The sequence below is a fragment of the Triticum urartu genome, chromosome 6 (genome assembly GCF_003073215.2).
Source record: "Triticum urartu cultivar G1812 chromosome 6, Tu2.1, whole genome shotgun sequence".
Taxonomy (NCBI): domain Eukaryota; kingdom Viridiplantae; phylum Streptophyta; class Magnoliopsida; order Poales; family Poaceae; genus Triticum; species Triticum urartu.
The window spans coordinates 237,002,885-237,014,813 of NC_053027.1; the positions used below are offsets into that span (position 1 = coordinate 237,002,885).

Here is an 11,929-nt window from a genome sequence, read left to right on the forward strand (position 1 = left end):
ACGTCACATTAATGCACTATGGCGACTCTTAGGGAATGGTTAATAGTATAGCCGGATGTTGGCTATATGTTGTTGTTATGTCATCTATAGTCAATTTTATAGGCAAGACATATAATAGTTAGCTGTAAATATATACTACTATGACTCACCTTACACTCTCACAAAGTTTCTAGGAGCATTGCCGCAGCTGGCTGTTAATCTACAGCCCGTTTATTTTCTCTCTCCTCCAACTCAACAAGAATACATTATTTAAATTCTTATAACCCACTTACATCATCTTATTATACTTGCTCTTACCACCTTGCCGATTGCTACATACAAGACTGTGAAAACCAAGAGAAGATGATGCATTATTTCTGGAATTATGTGTTAACTAGTGAAATGTGTTAACTAATGAAATGCTCTTACCACCTTGTCTTTTGGTGACCCTGGCTGAAGAATAAGTAATTCTTCAACCGGGTCGATCGACCGAGCGATGGTGTACATTTAACTGAACGGTCAGCCAATGTAATTTTACTTCAACACAAACGTTAGCTGGTCGCCCACCCCCCAGATGTCAAAAGGAAAAAAAAAACTAGCCCACTCCCCCGGTTCGTTCCTCTCTCCCTCCGGCCCCGATGCTTCACATCTCGTCATTGCGGCGGAGGCAGCGGCAGCGACGGCACCGGACGGACGACCCGGCGGCGAGGACTACCTCTCTCGCGTGTGGAGTAGTTCCCTTTCCTCTCTCATGCGGTAGCAACTCGGAGGCGCCGTGGGCGGTGCAAGATCCGGGCGAGCTCGGCAGGACAACGGCGTTCTCCGGCGTCCCTCTCCAGCGTCGACGGTATTATCGCCAGTAAGACCAGCCTCCTCCTATTCTTCCCCTATCCTCCTCCATAAACTTCTGAATTTCTGGGGTTAGGGTTATTGGTTTTTGGGAACGGTGTGGGGAAAGAGGAAGAAGACCAAGAAAGGAAAGGAAAATGAGAAGCTCGGGTGATGGAGGTAATTCTGGAGAAGGGCTCCTGGTGGTGGAGATGGATATCATAGCGGAGGAGATGAAGGGCGTGTCGATGACATAGAAGAAGAGGAGGAGCTTAAGGCTGCGGAGAAAAAGGAACAACAGCAGAGTATCAGACTTCGATCTAGCTGAGGTCAACTTTTGTTTTCACGGGACATGTGGTCCTCTCTCTGATTTTGCTTTTGTCTAAATTTCACGAATTTTAATCCTGAAGTAAAAAAAATGATGGTTCTGACTTAATTGAATGTTAGTGGTGATTTACATAAAGAATCAGCCTGTACCTAGCTGACAATGCTAATTATCTGTAAATTTGTGTTAATCGAAATTTGCACATACATACGAGCAATATTTCTTCACTATAAGAATATTCACCTTGCGAGGATTTTTGTTGTATGCTATTCTTAAGATATGATTTGTATTGGTGATGCTAGCTTTATGTTTTTTGAATTTATTAGGCAAACCAATAATTGAAATTCTGCCAAGAAATCTAGGAGCAGAAGAAGATGTATGCAAGGGACTTGGAGACAAGACAATGGTGCGCAGGCGGGAAAATTATTGTTCTAGTTGGTTAGGATTGGGGTTCGACTGCTATTGAGTTTATTATATCAAAGTTGGTTGCATCAGTCACTTCAGGAGATGGTCATGTGCGCTAGGAAATTAGCTTGATTTGGAGATACTACAATGAAGCATAGCTAGCTGGACTATGCAGTTGCCTAATTGGAATTCACAACTAGTGCCTTCGGTAATTCCAACAAATCTGGGATTCAGTATAAAGCAAACAAATTTTCTTGTTAGCAAACATTGTTGTATTTTGGAGTTTATTAAGCCATTGACAGAAAATGAATAACGCGATTCAGATTAAGGAGTGTTTACAAGTTGTGTGCTCATACAAGTACAGGCTTTAGGTGTACGTGAATCTTTAAGCTGTTCCTTTCTAGGACAATTTCTAAGACTGTTTTCCTTTTACCCAAAGGTTTGAAGCTTTGGGCGCCTGCGGCCGGCTCGACAGGTGGCATCAGCAAGCGCCGGCCGGCCTCGGCACTACTGCGGGTGGTTATATGGTGCGCGGAGCACACCAGTGGGCTTCAACGTCAGGGTACAGTGGCGAGCTAAATCCTGAGTCCAGCTAGGCTTTTTTTGGTTCAGGTTTTGTTACTGTTTTCCATTCGGGATTTTGTGGTTGCCAAACCTAGCACTTGCAGTTGTTTGTTTCAGAAATTCATGTCCCAACATCAAATTTTGATAAGGAAATCCTGCCAACAAATCGATGTTATGGGCTTACTAGTCAGATGAATACTTTCTATTTTATTCAGGGATACATTCAGCATGCTTGTGAGGTACACATTTTTCACGTCCAGTTAGAAGTGTTTGCTTGATTTGTCGCCCAAGTTTCCTATTCTAATGATGCTCCTTCACTTCAATACAACGCTGGCATGTAGGATGAATAGCTATGCAAATTATCATGCACAAATTAAAAAAATAGCTTCGCTCTTCTTCTGCATGTCTCCAAGGCATAATTTCTGATCTATCATGAGATAATGATTATTTCTTCTTCTTTCTTATCATGCGGCTAGTTGCTATGAAAATTTAACACATACATCAGCCTTTTGTCATTGAAACAAAATCATATCTGCCAAGTTTCTACATTCCGTCGAAGCTTGCAAATTTACCATCTAAGTTGGCACATTTATTGAAACAAACCGTAACCATGGATTTTATATGGAAGATCAACATATCATCTTTACATTAGATTCATGTATACTGTAAGGAATTGATTTTGTTCATCTTCATTCCGTTTTCCTATCTTGCAAAGCTGTCCATTCAAGTATGATCAATTTCTACTCTGTGACTTAATACATTTGTAACAATGGCATAGTGCCATTGACATGCTTTTCTTTTTCGTCCCGTTTAATATTGATTCATCTACATGGTTATATGCATGCCTTTGCATACATTACTTATCCAGTCTGCTATTGATCATTTCTATTTTTCATCCTGGCAGTACGCTGATAGCTTATCCAGTCTGCTATTGATCATTTCCATTTTTCACCCCGGCAGTATGCTGATAGCTATAATTGAGTCAATAGTTCCAAAATGTTGCTTCATAATTATTTGTCTATTTGGGCAGCACATGGATGGCTTCGGTGGGTGCCATGGCCTTTCCATTCTGAATTGAAGTTGGTCTAAAAATGTCGAACTCTGCCATGGAACACAAAAGATATAACTTACCTTCATATGGTTGATTCTTCTTAGTCTTCCTTTTGTGAAGCTGTGTAGCAATCTTCCTTTTCCTATCTGTAATTAGATTTTCTTAGGAATACTCTCCATTTTCTTAGGAACACGACGTTGTTTCGATGCCTCCAAATGCAGCAGCAACAGAGCCGGAAGAATATCGATGGCAAGGTGAGCGACATCTGGCAGATTGTGAACAGAGGCCACGGAAGGTGGCTGGAACCCCAACGTGGCCCCAAAATCAACCACCAACGGGCAGGCATAGAGGAGGTGACTCGCCGACTGCAGCGGGGCATGGCGGAGTGGGCAACTATTCCACGCTCTAAAATTCAGGTTTATAGCAATGAAAAAGGTGATTTTGTTCCTCAATCATGCTTAACATTTCTTTAGCAAACAAGCACTAGCAGCCTGTTTTCAGATGTGCTTCTTGTTGGTTCATGTAGACATGCCAATGAAGGCCTGGTAAAGTAGAACAGAAAAAAAATTACAGTATATTGGTTTAATTGTTCTCTTGTGTGGACCAAAATTAGCGAGTAAAGGAAATACGATTTTGCTTCCAAATTCTTTCTGCGAGCTTATCCCAGGAATAATGTTTTGTTCCTATTTGAATTGGAACGTGTGACTTCCGGAGGCTACTCTTCCATCCGATGTTGCTGTTCAACAGCTCTCAAAGGCACAGAGCAAATCAGTCGGGCTTCGACCAGATGTCCATCTCCAGAACCTTGATTCCTAATCCTACAGAGCTCTATTCTGGCAAGTAGTACATGTAATTAGTTCTTGGAGGGTATGCAGATTGAATTGCTATATTGCAGTCTGGACTACTGCAATTTTTTGATAACCATGATCTGGATGTAGATAATTTTGAGAAAGCATACTTCTTTCCATGTGCATATAGGCTTTATGGGATTAGTCTCTCTATCATCAGTTCTTCCAGTATTTGATTCAACCCTCTTAAATTCTAATTTAAGCAATTTATCAATCCATCTCATGGGAGAAGATCTGTGTTTGGTTCAGTCAAATGTCTTACATTTCCTTCAAATCTACTACTAGTGTCAAAAACGCTCTTATATTGTGGGACGGAGGGAGTATCTTATTTCTGTAACATTCTGACCTATATATGAGAATTATGTAGCTCCTTTATTACGACAGTAATGATTCACTAAGCTTCTATTGTACCACACGGTCCATTTTATTTCCAGTTGTTGCCACCTCATCTAGATACAGCACCCCCTATTCAGTGAGCTCCTAGGCATGCTTTGTGTTTTTAGATCAAACTGTTCTTCTGCAACAAAATTGAATTGAAGTGTTGGTCTGGAAAAAAATTTAAGAAGAAATGAACTATATGCTCATTTTCTACCATCTACACTACTATAGCAATTGGTACATGCCAGCGAGCATAATTCAGCATGGGGCACCATTCTGCTTTTCTTAAGAAACAAAGGGTTCTCCCTGGAGGGTCGTGTAATCAGTGTGCTATCTGAGGCCATGTATAGAGTTATAGTTCTGTTTTTCTTAAGAGCTGACCCTGTAAATTCTAGCTCTGTTTTCTTAGAGCTGATATGTAAATTCTTCAATGTTTAAATAAAGTTCAGCCTCAGGCCCTTCAAGATAACACTATTCCCCAGACTAAAAGGTGATGTTGTGTTTATATGATAACAATAAGGTTCTCTTAGGAATGTCATTCAAATAAAAATATAGTGTATAATTGAGGACAAAATTCCAGAAATTGTACCACCAAAAAGATTCCTACTGAGATTTCCATTACATCTTTTTGTGAAATTCCATCACATCAAATCTAGATAGTTTCTCATAGGACGTAACTTAGTGGCATGCATAATGTAAGACTACCTCTCTCCCTTTTATGCGGCTAACGAATGGTTTCCTTCCTCCCCATAGTAATCTTACCTCAAGTGTTTTTGTTTCTTACGCTTCAAAATTCTGGACATGGGATAGGCTGGGGTGAGAATTCCTCACCCAGGGTGACGAATAGCGCGATCCTATATATATATATAGTTTTTGTTATATTTGTGAAATACATACATATTTGTACGTAAAAAAGAGCATACTCAAAAAAGGTATATACTACCTTAAAATTAGTATATATACTACCTAATCATTGTTATATACTATATACTACACACTACACGTACGTACCCTCGGTTTCGACAGATACTACATACAATACTGCTTGTAGAAACATTTGTCCTATATATATATATATATATATAGAGGGTCACACTATTCGTCACTCTGGGTGAGGACTATTTATTCTTTACTCCCCTCTATTTTACCATTAATTCACCGTAATTTTACGTTCCGTAAGTTTTGTCTTATTTCCGACGTAAAAAAGGGACCATAAGAAAATATATAATCACCGTAAAAAATATTTTATGTTATGTAAAATTACAAACATAAAAACATAGTCTAAAATACACATAAACTGTAAATTTTCTTGTCTTATGACCTATATTTTTATTTTCTTATGTCAAATTTTACGTAATGAATCAATAGAAATGTAACTATTTGAATTCGAAATGTAATTTAATTATGAAATGATCGTAAGATTACCTCGGATGAAGAATAACTTATTCTGCAGCCTGGGTGATGAATAGTAACACTATAGGGTCATGCTATTCGTCACCCTGGGTGAGGAATACTTATTCTTCACCCCCTCTATTTTACCATCAATGCATTGTAATTTTACGTTCCGTAAGTTGTCTTATTTCCGACGCAAAAAGGGACCGTAAGAAAATATATAATCAACGTAAAAAATATTTTATATTATGTAAAATTACAAACGTAAAAACATAGTCCAAAATACACATAAACTGTAAATTTTCTTGTCTCATGACCTATATTTTTATTTTTTATGTCAAATTTTACGTAATGAACCAATATGAATGTAACTATTTGAATTCAAAACGTAATTTAATTATGAAATGATCATAAGATTACCTCGGGTGAAGAATAACTTATTCTGCACCCTAGGTGATGAATAGTAACACTATATATATATAGCAATATTTAATTCAATATGATTACCTTCATGTTTTAACTTGATTATATATTTGATACATGATTTATTCTGGGCTGGCGAGGCCAATAATTCGTCCGATGGTGTACGCAGTAGTGTAAAATCCTACTCAGTATTTCCTCTGTTTTTATTTAGTCTGCATATTAGGTTTGACCGAAATCAAACTTTGCAAAGTTTGATCAAGTTTATAGAAAAATATATAAACATTTACCATAACAAATCTATATGATGTGAAAGTACATTTAATAATGAATCTAGTGGTATTGAATTTTTATTGTATATATTAATATTTTTGTTTATAAACTTAGTCAAAACTTACAAAGCTTAACTTTGACCAAAGCTAATATGCGGACTAAATAAAAACGGAGGGAGTACTCACCATATTTATCATTATGTTGCATCAAATATAGCTAGTTGCGTTCACTTAGCAGTTTTAATTGCAAATTAATGGGGTAAATTCTTATCATCTTCCCAGGCAGTTCCATCCGAAGGGAACACTTCTCTACGGCCACAAGGTTCTCATTCAAACACCACTTTGGACTACACACGCAGAGGTTTCTCCTATAGGATCCCTAGCATAAGAACTCGTCCCATGAATTCATAAATAAAAATACCAAGTGAACCAAGAAACTACATCATCTAGTGAGTTGTAGAAATCACTATTTTGTTCCGAATCATCATATTTTTCATCTTCTAACCACATTTCTTTTACTAATTCTTTCTCCTCCTCATAACTTTCTAATAATAACTTATTATTGATATCCCATTGCTCTTCTTCACTAACAACTTCCTTCTTTTTTGAACAATATTCTTATTCTTATTATTATTAATTATATCATTTTTATTAATAATAGCATTTGCTTTTCTTTCTGCGGATGCTATAATTTTATCTTCCATGGTTGAACTACTTGTGGCAAACTTTTTATCATTTTTTAGTTTCTTTATATATATATAGTCGAAATGTTGCATTGGCACCCAAAACTTCATTGATGCAAGTTACCCAAATAGAGACTACTAAACACAGTCTGAGACAAGCATGTCTCCCAAATGCATGCTACCAAACAAAATCTCAACTTGACATGTCTCGACACATACAAGGTTTACCCAGGGGTTGTTTGATTACCAATACTAGCGATTTCTAGAGGTTACATGGGAGAGTGAGATGCATGTTGTTTAGTTCCCTGCATATGGGTTGCGTGCATTGAGAAAACAATTTCCCCTCGGTGTTTGGTTACATGCATGCATCGTGATCGGGAGTTAACAACTACTGTACACATGAACGGAGAGGGTACAGTAGTAAACAGTAATAAACTACACACGTGACAACACACACAAGTTTACATGAACAAGACACACGTACCAGCACACCCACACGTCCGCGTGAACAAGAAAGACGCAGAATCGAGCTCCTTTCCACGGAGACGGAAAAAAATGGAGGCGAATATTATGGGATAGGAGAAAGGCCAAGAGGAGCAGAGAGTGAGATAGAGAGAGGAGAGAGCGGAGGGGATAAACGGACAAGAGGGAAAAGCTGAGAACAAATCCAAGCCAACCAACCAATCCCAATATCCATAGACCACACTGACTCTCCATTGGACCACAGCTCTCCTTCCCCAACCAAAACTAAGAAACCTTGCAACTCTGCAAGAACACCACCATCCCACCTCCCAGCGAGAAAATCTTTTTTGTACGAAAAAAGGGGGCGGTCAGATTTACTCCACATCACTCCCCATGCACCGGCCCTGAGGAAAGCGTTCCAGTCGACTCTCCATTCTTCCACGATTCCAGGAAACCCTCGCCGATCCAAGCAAATCTTGTTCACCAGAGCGCCAAGAAGTTGTTGCCTCTTGGCTTCATGACAGCTCCTTGAGCTGCTGCTCGTTATCCAGCTTTTTCCTTTGGTAATTAGCTACCTGCTCGTCATCGCACAAAGGCCTTGGTGCCTAGTCATGTCGGCGTCGCCGTCGATGAGCGGCGGTGCCGGGGAGCGGACGCGGACGGTGGTGTGGTTCAGGCGGGACCTGCGCGTGGAGGACAACCCGGCCCTAGCGGCGGCGGCGCGAACAGCCGGGGAGGTGGTGCCGGCGTACGTGTGGGCGCCGGAGGAGGACGGGCCGTACTACCCTGGGCGGGTGTCCCGGTGGTGGCTCAGCCAGAGCCTCAAGCACCTGGACGCCTCGCTGCGCCGGCTCGGCGCCACCCGGCTGGTCACCCGACGGTCCACCGACACCGTCGCCGCGCTGCTGGAGCTCGTCCGCAGCACCGGCGCCACCCATCTCTTCTTCAACCACCTCTACGGTTCGATTCCTCCTACATCTCTCACTCTTGCTTGTGGTTATTTATTTATTTTCTAGGTCTCTCTGTTACTCCTACTCCTACTTTGTTAAGATTTCTTCTCTTCTCTGTTAAAAAAAGAAAAGAAAAAAGAGAAAGGAACTAGATCCACTCGAACACGATCCAATAGAAAATGGAGGGGAGGGGAGGGGAGGGGGGGAATCTTTGCATCAACAGTACCCTCTCTCCCTCCTGTGTGATGTGTGTGCCAATCAATCATATTCGTGGATATTTCATTTCATACTACTAGCTTAACCTGTACTCCACACGTCAAACAACTCCAAGTTTAGCATCAAACACTACTCCCTGAACACTCGGTCTTTAATTCCCAAAAGTTCTTGTACCCACCAACCTAGTATTTATTACTACTAGTCCGGTTTAGTTAAAACTTACTACTCCTACTAGTACTAGTTGTTTTAAGAAAAGAAACAAACTTTTTTTCCTTTTTGATAACAAGCACCTTATCGTGTGAGCTGACACAAACAAATGGCCATGTGTTGCTCACCAATCGCTGTCTGCGCTACTCTGCTGCCCGCTGTGTAGACCCGCTGTCGCTGGTCCGGGACCACCGGGTGAAGCAAGTGCTGGGGGCCGAGGGCATCACCGTGCAGTCCTTCAACTCCGACTTGCTCTACGAGCCATGGGAGGTCCTCGACGACCACGGCTGCCCCTTCACCATGTTCACGCCCTTCTGGAACAAGTGCCTCTGTATGGTCGACCCCCCCGCGCCCATGCTGCCACCCAAGAGGATTAATTCAGGTCTCTGCACTGCTTTTTTTTTCTTCTTCCTTTTTTCGAGGAAGAGGAACAATCACTACTAACCTATATAGAACAATAACGACAGGTGAATTGTCGAGGTGCTGCTCATCGGACGACCTCATCTTCGAAGACGAGTCGGAGAGGGGGAGCAACGCGCTGCTCGCACGCGCGTGGTCGCCGGGGTGGCAGAACGCCGACAAGGCTTTCACGGCCTTCATCAACGGCCCGCTCATCGACTACTCCGTGAACCGCAAGAAGGCCGACAGTGCAAACACCTCACTGCTCTCCCCCTACCTGCACTTTGGCGAGCTCAGCGTCCGCAAGGTCTTCCATCAGGTACGGATGAAGCAGCTAACGTGGAGCAACGAGAGCAACGGCGACGGCGAGGAGGGCTGCAGCCTCTTCCTCCGCTCCATCGGCTTGCGAGAGTACTCCAGGTACCTCGCCTTCAACCACCCATGCAGCCACGAGAAGCCCCTCTTGGCTCATCTCAGGTTCTTCCCCTGGGTGGTCAATGAGGTCTATTTCAAGGTCTGGAGGCAGGGTAGGACCGGCTACCCTCTTGTCGACGCCGGCATGAGGGAGCTTTGGGCCACCGGCTGGCTGCATGACCGCATACGTGTCGTCGTCTCAAGCTTCTTTGTCAAGGTTCTCCAGCTGCCATGGCGCTGGGGGATGAAGTACTTCTGGGACACCTTGCTGGACGCCGACCTTGAGAGCGACGCGTTGGGCTGGCAGTACATCTCCGGGTCTCTGCCTGATGGCCGTGAGCTCGACCGCATTGACAACCCGCAGGTACATCATCTTCGGGTCATACTATATGATACAGTATGAAGATAATCAGAATAGCTAGCTAGCACTCTCGATTGATTTGATTTTTTGTATATATTGCATTTCTCAGTTTGAAGGCTACAAGTTCGACCCATGCGGGGAGTACGTCCGGCGATGGCTGCCGGAGCTGGCGAGGCTACCAACGGAATGGATACACCACCCCTGGGATGCACCCGAGTCTGTGCTGCAGGCTGCAGGAATTGAGCTAGGTTCCAATTACCCTCTCCCCATTGTTGAGCTAGATGAAGCCAAGTCCAGATTGCAGGACGCCCTGTCAGAGATGTGGGAGCTTGAGGCAGCCTCTCGTGCTGAGATAGAGAATGGAATGGAGGAAGGCCTGGGAGACTCCTCAGACGAGCCACCCATTGCCTTCCCCCAAGAGCTGCAGCATATGGAAGTGGACCGTGCCACTATCCATACACCAGCGATGGCTGGCCGGAGACGAGCAGATCAGATGGTGCCTAGCATCACCTCTTCCTTGGTCAGAGCTGAAACAGAAACAGAACTTTCTGCGGCTTTTGAAAGCGAAGTGACTAGGCCGGAGGTGCCATCACAGGTGCATTTCCAGCCTCAGACTCGGATGGAAGTCAGGGATGAAGTTGCCAGCGACGACACTGCTGCCAGATACAACGGCGTCCAGCAGCAGCAGCAGTATACCCTACACCGTCACCGTGTGCAGGGCGGCATAGCACCATCCACTTCAGAGGCATCAAGCAGCTGGACTGGGAGAGAAGGTGGGGTAGTACCCGTCTGGTCGCCTCCGGCTGCGTCAGGCCATTCAGATCCCTACGCTGCGGATGAAACTGACATTTCCAGTAGGAGTTATTTGGACAGGCACCCGCAGCAGTCACATAGGTTGATGAATTGGAATCAGCTCTCCCAGTCATCGTGACCTCAGATGCATGGTAAACCCAACTAGAATTTGCTTCTCAAGTACTCCTATGTACTTGTACGTTATATCTTTTTTTTTGAGGATTTACTTGTACGTTATATCAATAGAGCATTCTAGTACATGCTTACTAACGCCTCATTTATTTTATTTTGTTTTTTTGAAGCTGGATGAAACAACAGCGGGCTGCCAAGTGGAAAACTTTTGCCCAGTTGCATGAACGAATTTAGTTGTGTAGGGAGTTGGAGAGTGACGTATGTACATTATATTGCCTTCTGTTCACCTATAGCCTTGGTATGCAGGAAGAACCAAGTGATGCAGCTTCATTCATGGGTGCAATAAGTTATGTAAAACTAGACTTGTAAAACTTCTGTGGTAATAGTATAGATTGCTAGTTGTCAAAAGGATGTGCACCGTTTATCAGATAAAGGTTATGTCTGTAATGGTACATTACCTTTGGTTCTTGCCATCTTTGCCGACCAAGAAGTCACCACATAGCTTGACTCGGAAACAAACCTTTGGCAAAGTGTATACTGATAGGAATGATACAATGATCTGAAACACGAACAAGCCAAAAATGATACAACGATCTGAAACACGAACAAGCCAAAAGTAAGTTAAAACGAAACTGCACAAGCCTCACCGGAGACAGCATAGATGAACATCAGAGGACCATACGTTTCTTTCTTCATGGCCTTACAATCAAAATGGGTAGTGGTGTAACTGGGAGCTGCTACAAAATAGTACTGGCGACAGGGGGGACGCGATCCATTCAAAATTAACACAAGTGGACAGAGCAGGGCCCCACAATCCTATCATTAGCTGGGACCAGGAGCATATTGGGCAC

The 11,929-nt window shown here is 42.9% G+C and overlaps 2 protein-coding genes across 4 annotated transcripts; both read left to right on the plus strand.

Annotated features, from left to right (window-relative positions):
* Positions 1-518: 518 nt before the first annotated feature.
* LOC125512784 lies at positions 519-3,796 on the plus strand. 2 transcript variants are annotated; one of them, XM_048677867.1, is made up of 4 exons: positions 519-838; positions 1,459-1,538; positions 1,977-2,099; positions 3,340-3,796. In XM_048677867.1, exons 2-4 carry the CDS (start codon positions 1,507-1,509, stop codon positions 3,623-3,625), a joined length of 441 nt encoding a protein of 146 aa, XP_048533824.1. In that variant the 5' UTR covers positions 519-838; positions 1,459-1,506; the 3' UTR covers positions 3,626-3,796. The 2 variants fall into 2 exon arrangements, with proteins under 2 accessions (XP_048533824.1, XP_048533823.1); XM_048677866.1 differs by lacking the exon at positions 1,459-1,538 and having other exon boundaries at positions 522-838.
* A 3,916-nt stretch (positions 3,797-7,712) lies between these two features.
* LOC125512786 (cryptochrome-1) lies at positions 7,713-11,486 on the plus strand. 2 transcript variants are annotated; one of them, XR_007285547.1, is made up of 5 exons: positions 7,713-8,567; positions 9,147-9,362; positions 9,448-10,157; positions 10,264-11,142; positions 11,249-11,486. XR_007285547.1 is itself a non-coding variant. In XM_048677868.1 (5 exons), the coding sequence occupies exons 1-4, from the start codon at positions 8,219-8,221 to the stop codon at positions 11,083-11,085; spliced, it is 2,097 nt and encodes a 698-aa protein (XP_048533825.1). In that variant the 5' UTR covers positions 7,723-8,218; the 3' UTR covers positions 11,086-11,098; positions 11,249-11,486. The 2 variants fall into 2 exon arrangements, 1 of the variants encoding a protein (XP_048533825.1); XM_048677868.1 differs by having other exon boundaries at positions 7,723-8,567; positions 10,264-11,098.
* Positions 11,487-11,929: the final 443 nt, after the last annotated feature.

Coding starts and splice junctions, on each gene's coding strand:
- LOC125512784 (XM_048677866.1), top strand. CDS start 618: ATGCTTCACATCTCGTCATTGCGGCGGAGGCAGCGGCAGCGACGGCAC. Junction 839..1,976: donor CGTCGACGGTATTATCGCCA/GTAAGACCAGCC, acceptor TTTTACCCAAAG/GTTTGAAGCTTTGGGCGCCT. Junction 2,100..3,339: donor CAGTGGGCTTCAACGTCAGG/GTACAGTGGCGA, acceptor CCATTTTCTTAG/GAACACGACGTTGTTTCGAT.
- LOC125512786 (XM_048677868.1), top strand. CDS start 8,219: ATGTCGGCGTCGCCGTCGATGAGCGGCGGTGCCGGGGAGCGGACGCGG. Junction 9,363..9,447: donor ACCCAAGAGGATTAATTCAG/GTCTCTGCACTG, acceptor CAATAACGACAG/GTGAATTGTCGAGGTGCTGC. Junction 10,158..10,263: donor ACCGCATTGACAACCCGCAG/GTACATCATCTT, acceptor TGCATTTCTCAG/TTTGAAGGCTACAAGTTCGA.